Source organism: Camellia sinensis, chromosome 1, assembly GCF_055761805.1.
Source record: "Camellia sinensis isolate YWXY chromosome 1, ASM5576180v1, whole genome shotgun sequence".
NCBI lineage: Eukaryota > Viridiplantae > Streptophyta > Magnoliopsida > Ericales > Theaceae > Camellia > Camellia sinensis.
In genome coordinates this window covers 14,927,201-14,937,813 of record NC_138961.1, presented here as the reverse complement: position 1 = coordinate 14,937,813, position 10,613 = coordinate 14,927,201, and the positions used below count along the sequence as shown (strand labels likewise).

Here is a 10,613-nt window from a genome sequence, read left to right as displayed (position 1 = left end):
TCAGAGTTTTTTGTGCCATGCTTCATGTCTATCTTGTATGTGCCTAATAACTCCTTGCATGGCCCCCTAAAGCAACTCATCATTTTTGCATGCCATGGTCGCACATCAGTGGTTATTTGGGCCTATTTTCACATGTTTTGTTCACTGATTTTTTTTCTGGTTTGGTGAGATTCCATGTGCTTCATACACTTGCCATGTAAACCATGTTTGCTAGTCGAACTTGCATGCTATGTTAGGCCATCTTGCTAGCATCTTTTGGCCATGCTTTAAGCTGGAAATGTGCATATTTTGGGACTTCCTTGGCTCTGTCTTTAGACTTCATGATCAAATAATGCATGCTTTGTATAGCTATAAGCCATTCCATGCGCCTAGTTTTGTGTTTCGGGACCATTCCATGCATCGGATGCCATGTTTCCATGTTTCGGGACCATTTTGCATCGCATTTTAGTGCTGGAAATTACATGCTTGTATGCCATATTTCATGCCTTGCCATACCTTGTTTGAGTTGCATGCTATGCCTTAGGCTTGGTCCTCGGTTTGCGTGCATGCGTGCGCGCATTTCGAGTGTCCCATTTTCATCTAATGGCCACTGATGTGAGTGTGGCTGAGGTCCACTCATGTCGGTGTAAGTCCATTGTGCATTGTGCATGCCAGTTCATTTTATAGCATTGCGTATGCTAGGTTGTATGTTAGAGCATTGTGTATGCCTCGTTACATCGAGCATTGTGTATGCCATTTCATAGCATTGTGCATGCTAGGTTGCATGCTAGGATTGCACTCATGCATGTCATGCATATTGCATAGTGCTTGGGATAAGAGTTAGCCTGAGCACGGAAAACAAGGTACGTTTCGTACTTCGAGTGACGGAACGTGTCTCAATTCCCGGTCGCTGACACTCCAGATTATCCATGATGGAGTCTGGGCCTTGTCGTGTCCATATGTGCATTCATTTCATATTGTGTCGTACAATTCGACTCCTCGGCCATCATGCATCGAGATGCGTGATTGGTGGCACGAGGATCGAGGACTACACTCCCTGAAGAGTAGTCGTGCATACATATGTGAAAATACTTTGCCATGCCCCTTTCTTGCTCTCTGTTGCAGCAAATCAGAAATCGGCAGCCTTCCGGAGCTTGGCACGCATCCCGAGAACAATTGCAAACAGAGGCAAACTAGGGCATCGCAGTGGATTTTTGTGCAAGGCGACTCAATGCATGCATCATCCATCTTTCGGAATAGAGCTGAGGCAGTCCATGGATTTGCGTGCCAATTTATTGCTTTCCTAGATTAATTTGTTAATTAATTAGGGTTTTGTACTTATTTGGACTGTAATTATTATTTGGGACTGTATATTATTTATTCGGACCCTCCGCGCGAGGGCAATATTGTAATAAGTGTGCGTGCGTGTGATATATGTCTTCCAACCCCACGTCTTTCTCCCTTTTATTTACCAGCTTATGATGGTTAGATTAGGGCATGTTTCAATTAGCATACAGTATGACAGCATGTTTGCATTCATTCATTTGTATTGCATGCACCGGGCTCGGCGCATCATACTAACTGCATCGTATTTTCAATTCCAAGTTGAATACATGTTAGTTGTAGCATTTCATATGCCATGTTTAGAATAGCCGAGTCTGCTATAGTTGCATTTTGCATGTGTTGCATTAGGCATTTCTGTATAGTTAGGATCATGCATGGATTTCTAACATAGCTTTTGTTTTGGCTTGGAGTACTCTGTAAGTTTTATGCTTTAGCATCCTTGCATGTGCGTGAGTGACTGCCATGATAGCATGCTTACCATGAGGCTAATTGCTTATGTGATATAACTGCCTGAATGCCTGTGGGTAAAGGTTGGGTTATTTTGATTGGAACAAATCATCAACTGTGAGTTTTAAGCCCACTAGATAGTGGCAAAACCATGTTTTCTAAGCCCACCTGAGGGTGGCAAAATCTGTATTTTAATCCTACTTGCGAGTAGCAAACCATTTTCGAAACGAACATGAGATGTTTTGTTCCAATTCAGGCGATCCAGTCTATACTTGTATGCTGTGCGCATCACATAGTAAATCTAGGCTAATAACCGGAATAAGAACACATAAAGTTTTCAAAACTAGATATCATGGTTAGTAGAGGCCGATCTTTGATCGGGCGAGCGGGGGTGCTCACGAAGTGACCTTCCCCAATCGTACCCAAGTTCCCGAGCTGAGGCAACTTTGGTGATGACGGACACGTGGCCTTAGGCAACGAGTCAGGGTTTCCTAAATTTCTCCAAAATAAAATATTTAGGTGGCGACTCTGTATCTGGCAAAGCAGTCCATGTTTGGCACTTCTTTACAAAAAATCTGTTTTCTCAAAACGATTTGCCGGATTTGGACTCTTTGGTTCAGATTGAGAATCGTGACAATTTGAGAGTCCTGAACTGTAGTGAGCCCAAGACGAACGGAACGGGACCTCATCCCTCCCGGGGCGTTCGGGGATGTCTACAATTTGAGAGTCCTGAACTGTAGTGAGCCCAAGATGAATGTATTCTCTCCAATATATAGGAGCTCTTTGTACGCAATTCATATATAAGATTTACAACAATATAATCTTCTCTCTCTTTTATCTTGCTCTATACATTATTCTAGCACTCACTGATATATATACATCTATAGTTATATTTATACTTTTTAAATAATTTTATTTTATTTATTTAATGTCAGCCAATGCAAATCGATTGCACAAAGCTGCAATCAAAGGCGACTGGGATGAAGCTAGCAAATTAATAGAAGAAAAATCAGTGGCAGTGAGGGCAGGCATAACGGAATACTTAGAAACAGCGCTGATTGTTGCAGTTAAGTCGACGAAGAGAAATGATTTTGTAAAACACCAATTGAAGAAGATGTCAGAGAAGGATGTAGCTCTGGGTGACACCAGAAAAAGGACAGCACTTCACAGAGCTGCAGGAGCTAACAACAGGGAGATAACAGAACTGTTAGTGGAAAGGAACCGATGTCTGCCAAATACTCAGACCTATGTGTAACAAGCCCGCGGGGGACCTCGCTACAGCTCGGACTCGACTTTTGTAGTCACGGTTCTTAATCTTGAACCAAAGAGTCCAAATCTGGCAAATCGTTTTTGAGAAAACTGATTTTTGAAAGAAGTGCCAAACATGGACTGCTTTGCCAGATACAGAGTCGCCACCTAAATATTTTATTTTGGGAAATTTAGGAAACCCTGACTCGGTGCCAAAAGGCCACGTGTCCGTCATCACCAAAGTTGCCTCGGCTCGGGAACTTGGGTACGATTGGGGAAGGTCACTTCGTGAGCACCCCCGCTCGCCCGGTCATAGACCGGCCTCTACTAACCATGATATCAATTTTTGAAAACATTGTGAGTTCTTATCCCGGTTATTAGCCTAGGTTACTATGTGATGCTCACGGCATATAAGTATAGACTGGATCGTCTGAATTGGAACAAAGCATTTCATGAATTATTCCAATTCAGATAACCCAACCTCCACCCACAGGCATTCAGACAGATATATCATATAAGCACATAGCCTCATGGTAAGCATGCTATTCATGGTAGCACTCACACGCATGCAAGGATGCTAAAGCATAAAGCTTACCGAGTACTCCAAGCCAAAATAGACACTTGTTAGAAATCATGCATGAATCCTAAGTATACAGAAATGCCTAATGCAACACATACAAAATGCAACTATAGCAGGCTCGGCTATTTTAAGATGACATATGAAATGTTACAACTATCATGTATTCAACTTTGTAATTGAAAGTACAATGCGGTTAGTATGATGCGCCGAGCCCAGTGCATGCAATACAGATGAATGATGCAAACATGCTGTCATACTGTATGCTAATTGAAACATGCCCTAATCTAACCATCAAAAGCGGGTAAATAAAAGGGAGAAAGACGTGGGGTTGGAAGACATACATCACACTCACCCACACTTATTACAGTTATGCCCTCGCACAGAGGGTCCGAATAAATATACAGTCCAAGTATTACAGTCCCGAATAAAAGAATATTACAGTCCCGAAATATTACAGATCCTAATTAATTAATGAATTAACTAAGAAAGCAAGTAAAACTGGCGTGCAAGCCAGGGACTGTCTTGCTTCTGATGGATGATGCATGTCCGGATTGGTCTTGCGCGGAAATCCACCGGAATGCCCCAATTAGCCTCTGTTTACACCTGTTCTTGAAATGCGTGCTAAGTTCCAGAAAGTTGCAGATTCCTCGTTTTGCTGCAACAGAGAGCAGAAAAGGGGCATAGCAATGTATTTGCACAGATATATGCATGTCTCGATCCTCGTGCCACCAATCACGCATACCGAGGCATGATGGCCGAGGAGTCGAAATGCACAACTCAATATAGGATGAATGCACACGAAACTACAGCTAAAACCTAACTCCATCATGGATAATCCGGAGTATCGGTGACTGGGGAATTGAGACACCTTCCGTCACTCGGAGTACGAAATGTACCTCGTTTCCCGTGCCCGGACTAACTCCTATTCCGAACACGATGCAATATGCATGATAAACATGAAATGCAACTAATGATACAATCCTAACATACAGAATGCTGTAGAATGACATGCCTCGAAATGCGTGCACGCGGGCACGCGAACCGAGAAAATGACAGAATGCTAAAAATGTGGTGCCTCGAAATGCGTGCACACGGGCACGCAAACCGAGGCGATGATATGTGTCTCGAAATGCGTACACGCGGGCACGCAAACCGAGGCGATGACGAATGCAATGCAAATGACATGGAAATGACAAATGGGCTTATACCAACATGAGTGAGCCTCAGCCACACTCACATAGGATGCCGTCGGATAAAAATGAAGTGCCTCGAAATGTGTGCACACGGGCACGCAAACCGAGGCAATGACAAATGCAATGCAAATGACATGGAAATGACAAATGGGCTTATACTAACATGAGTGAGCCTCAGCCACACTCACATAGGATGCCGTCGGATAAAAATGAAGTGCCTCGAAATGCGTGCACACGGGCACGCAAACCGAGGCGGTGACAAAATATGATGAAACATGGCGAAAATGATATGCAAGCATACTAATGGAATTTCAGCAACAAAATATGGGGGAAAACAGTCCCGAAATGAAGCGAAATGACATGAAATGCAAGGAAATGTCCCGAAATGCAACATTAAGCACCCGAAATGGCCTATAGCTATGCTAAACATGCACAATATGGACATGCAATGCAAAGACAGAAGCTAGACAGTCCCAAAATATGCACTTTCGCAGTTACAAACATGGCCAAACAGCAAGCATAGGTATGGTAAAAATGGCATGCAAGAAAAGGGGCCAAAAGAGGGGTAATGAAGCAAGTGGCATAAGCAAAACCCAAACTGAAAAATTTCCTTCTACAACACTGAATATGGACCAAAAATATGAACATTTACAGTATATGGCAGCCTCAAAATCAGTATACAAATATGCTAAAAATGTGATGCAAAATGAGGCTCAAAAGGTGCTAAAACATGAAGTATACCAAATAATCACCAAACAGCCAAAGACCCTTAATCAAACATGAATTATGGATCAAAATAAGACTATATCTAGGCCTGTAAAATGGCTGAAAACAAAAGCATGGTAGGCTAACTAAACATGCAAAAAAACGAACCAAAAGGGAGATAAAACATGAAGTGACCTATGGAAGCCCCAAAACATGAAAGACACTAAACAAAACATGAATAATGGACCAAAATAAGGACTTTTTCAGAACTGTAAAATGGCCAAAAACCTAAGCATGGTAGGCTTCCATTGCATGCAAGAATGGGGAATAAAAGAGAGATAAAGGGTAGGTATAACATGGAAGTCCCGAATGGTGTTGAGCCCTTCTTCAATGTTGAAGAGGGGCTCAAAATAAGCCTATTCACAGATTATAACATGCTCGAAAACAGATTGCTCATGGGCCAAAAATAGCATGCAAGAAAACGGTATTTTCGAGGAGTATTGAAGCAAGTGTATTATGGAGGGCTCAAACAGGGTTGAGCCCTTAATGAAAAGTAAAGATGAGCTCAAAATATGGCCCTTTTCAGTTAGGGCCGGAGCTTGAAACCCAAAAGAAGTGGGGCTTAGAAATAGGTCAAGAAAAAGGTTCAAAAGGGTAAAAGTGTTACTTACCCTTGAAGATTCGAACTTTTGTTGCTTCTTGGATGGATTTGCAACTTCTTTAGCCTTCAAGAATCCTCCCTTGTTGCTGGAAATGAGATGGTGGTGGTAGAGCTTGGTGGTGTAGAAGGAATGATGGTTGGTGACTTAGGGTTTTTTGAAGAATTGAGAAGGAAGAAGATGGAGTTGGCTATGGAAGCTTGAAGAGGAGTTCTTCTAACCCCAACCAAGAAGGCCACCAGCTAGTTATAAGGGTTCAAAAGGGGGTGTAAAGGTGGGGGAAAAGGAGAGTAAAACTCCCCCACAAAATATCCCCCGGATACAGAAAATATCTGGGGGATATTGCCCCACAGCTGTAAAGTGCACAGTGAGAAGAACACGGCCGGCCTCTCACTTTTGTTGGAGGTGGCCGGCCGGCCACACCACCTAGCCGGCCGGCTAGGGGTCAAAAGGGTCAATGAGCTTTTCTGGCCGGCCAGCTACTGGGGAGGTACTCCTATGTGTGTACAACACAACCATGTGGTTAAAAGTCCGAGAAAGTGGGTCCAAGGGGTTCAACATTGGCTCGGAAAGAGGGGGTCAAAAGGGTCAAGTTGAATTACTGGCCGGCCATGAACTTTTAGGGGCCTCTCAGGTGTGTACATCACAGATATGTGGTTGAAAGTTCGAGAAAAAAGGTCCAAGGGGTTCAACATTAGCCCGGAAGAAAGGGGTCAAAAGGGTCAGGTGACCTTAATGGCCGGCCACCAACTTTTAGGGGCCTCCCAGATGTGTAGATCACAGATATGTGGTTGAAAGTTGGCAACACTAGCTCCAAGGTATTCAACATTAGCCCGGAAGTCGGAAAAACGGGCGCCGGGAGGCTCCGGAGGAGAGATAACTGGCTGCTGCAACAATTGCTGGCCTCCCACCCTTCAGTGACCTTCCTCGTGATAAAACAGAGGTACCTGCCAAAAATGAACAAAAACCGTTGCAAAACGAATATTCCGGGGCCAAAACACGCAGTTCGGGGTCCCGAAAATGGGCTGTTAAGCACCGAAAATGGTATTCGACCTCGAAGTGGGTTTCTCAGCCCCCAGTGTCCCTCAAAAGGGAGAAAATAGGAAGTATGCCAAAAACCGGAGCAAACGGAGATGGTTAAGCGGTCCCGAACCGAGGCACACGGCCTGACGGCTCCGGAAACCGGGAACCGGACTCCGAAATGGGAAAAATGGCCTACGGCCACCAAATGTAGCCTACGGACATTGAGAGATGGTCTACGGGACCTCTCCCCCCCCTTAGGAAAAGAAACAGAGAAAACCGAGTCTGGTTCGCAAACCGAGACAAGGCACAGAAAAGGGTTCGGGAGTCCGGAGGCAGGGCTCACGGCCGTAACTCCGAAACTTCTGAACAAGCGCATTATGCAACATCACCAAGCGCTCAATCGGTGACGTCTGAGTCTTAAGGTTGGTCAAAAATGGGGTGTCTACACTATGATAAACGAATTCCTTTGTTTTTTGCAGCTACTCGTGGGCGTAGTGACATGGTTCTTTACTTATTGAGTGTCACTAGAGATGAGTCCGGGCCTATGAGTTCCACAACTTTTCTGTCCCAATTGTTGTCTGCCAATGGCTTTTCCCCACATTCTAAAAATCAAACACCAATAGGCAATGATGAAAGAATAGGAATGGGGATAGAGGAGTTCAGGTGGAATCCTACCCCGTTTGATGGTGAATCTAGTTTCAGAATTTTGCATCAACTCACAATTAATGGATTTTATGGTAACTAAGTAAATTACTAATAATTAATAAATATTTTACTTGTTCCTACTAGTAACTTAATTTCTATTAATGCTACATACATACAGACATCGCTCTGGCTTTGCTTCAAGACAAACCTGAGAGGGCATACTTCATTCCGGCACTGAAAGAAACACAAAATGATATTGAATTGCATTCTTTGGTTGCATTTGCTCGAAAGCCTTCTTCATCCAAAAGTGGAACATCCTTCAACTGGTTGCAGAGCTACATCTATTCGGGTTAGTTGCCATCTTACACCAAACTTATGGATGTTCTGTTTTGTTTGGGTTTCGGTTGGATCTCATGTATTCTTGTTGTTGGCTTGTGCCTACATACCCCCGAAAAATAGATGTATCATATGTCCAATTACGATTAACTATGTGTTAGTTACGACTTGGTTATTAATCATTGTGCCAGGATATTTTCATAAAATTAAATTATTTATTGTTACAAATTTGATATGATTTAAATATTACAATTACAATATTTATGTCCAATAATTTTACAAAGATAAATGTAATTTATTACAATCATTACAAGTTTTACGTCAAAATTAATATTATATTTATATCCGGTTGTTTTTATTAAATGGTACATCTATATATATGAATTCTTATGATTTCTAAATGAGAAAAATATAGAAAGGAGGCTGTAGAATGGTTTTTTTTTTATTTATTCTTTTCTATACTTGGGTTGATCTCAGGATCAATGGGCAATTGTACATAAATTGAGTTTTTTACCCATGAGATGGAAGAAATAGTTTTAGTATATTTTATGTATTTTAAATAACTCTGAATCTCCTAGTGGCCGTGACCACTGGACGAGGAATTCTGTGAGCAATATGAGTTTTATCTTAGAACTGCTTCACTTTGGCTATGTTTTCATGGAATGAGGAAAAATAGTTTTAGAACAGTGACAATGTAACTCCCAAACTCTCACAATTATTTTTCTCTATTCTTGTTTTTGTCTATATATATATATATATATATTGTCACTGATATTATATTATTCATGCTGATTATTTTGTTAATTATATTGCTAGAATAATACATTGTGGTGCTAGTTATTATTTAGTTATGAACTATTGTGTTATTATTTTTGTTATAACGGATGATATTTTTTGTTATATCTCTAGTGGTGTTTTGTTATGACTTATTGTGTAGTGTTGGCTATAACTTGGCTACAACCCACTATTGTATTAGTTATGACTTAGAACTTATTGTGGTTATGAAGAAAAGTTTTTTTCATTATTCTTCAAGTGGGTGTTTGAATATGACTTATTGCGGTACTTTTAATTATGACTAAAAATAATTTAATTATGACACTTTTTTATATGAATATCACACTTTTTTTTTTTTTTTTGGAGGTGTGTATTATAGAAGGACCATTTGCTACGAAAAAGTTTTGTATACCAACAGGGTACCAAGTGGCACTACTCATCTACCAATCACAAGCATCCAACAATATGCCCTTCATTTTACTACCTTTCACCAATCATAATAGTAAAATGTACCATATGAATATACCTATTCATGTACAAAAATCACACGTTTACTACATACCTAGAATCTTGACTAAAAATTTTAATCAAAAAAATGATGGTATATTCAGGTCTCACATGTTGGCCCATAAACTTCACACCCAGAATGGATAAGATAGAATTAAAATTATTAACTCGAGTGACTCATATTTTAATTTTTTGTTACAATTTTTATTATTCAGATTAAATTTCAATAGGACATCTATCTAATAAATTGGCAAATTTTTTAATTCTACAACTAATAATACAAAACAAACATATAATTCAGTTTATATTTTTCTATATCCATTCCAAAAGAAACGTGGACAAGAGGAGATTATTTATTTCACTCATCCAGCTGGATAACATCTTACACTAATTTCATAAATTGTTAATCCCCTCACTATTAATTCTACTATACAAATATAGCATTAAGACACTCGTTAATAACAATAATAAATAAATAAATAATGATAAAAGGTGAATTTTGAAGGAAAATAGGCAAGTGGGGTACAGAAGTAGGATAATATTCATCTACAAACTATTTATTTTCCAAGTTAATTTCAAGGGATTGGCATAATGGTCAAGCTTGAGGTTTGGAGGTGTATTACCTCCAACGTCTCGGATTCAAAACTTCTTAAGTGTAAACAATTTATTGAGACTAGTCCATATAAAATTTATCTTGACTTTAATTAAATCCCATAAATAAGCAATCGGATTGATTTCCAAATTAATCGGTCCAAGTGTAAACAATTTATTGAGACTAGTCCATATAAAATTTATCTTGACTTTAATTAAATCCCATAAATAAGCAATCGGATTGATTTCCAAATTAATTGGTCCAATAAACCAGATAGCTGGTTATCGAAAACAAGTTAACAATGAGGCCAGTGATTCGAACAAAAAGATTATACCAATTATGCTCCAAAGAGGTCAGTGGTCACGACTGTGTTTCGCTTTGCTTTGAATAATCCATTATACAATCATAGCTCACCTCACTTTTTGTTCTCTCATACAGATGTTCTTGTGAAATTGGAAAAGAATGCAGATCATCAAAGTACAGGAGACATTGAGAATCCTGCTAGCTACTTCACTTCAGGTGGAGGTTGTGGTAAAAGTTTGAACCTTTAGGTTAGGTTTGAATTATAAATTTAAATAAGA

At 40.3% G+C, this 10,613-nt stretch overlaps 1 protein-coding gene across 1 annotated transcript; it reads left to right on the top strand.

Moving 5' to 3' along the window:
* The first annotated feature begins 2,698 nt into the window (after positions 1–2,698).
* Positions 2,699–10,583, top strand: LOC145819929 (uncharacterized). Its single transcript, XM_082913980.1, has 4 exons — positions 2,699–2,996; positions 7,658–7,915; positions 8,002–8,172; positions 10,471–10,583. The coding sequence occupies exons 1-4, from the start codon at positions 2,699–2,701 to the stop codon at positions 10,581–10,583; spliced, it is 840 nt and encodes a 279-aa protein (XP_082770106.1).
* Positions 10,584–10,613: the final 30 nt, after the last annotated feature.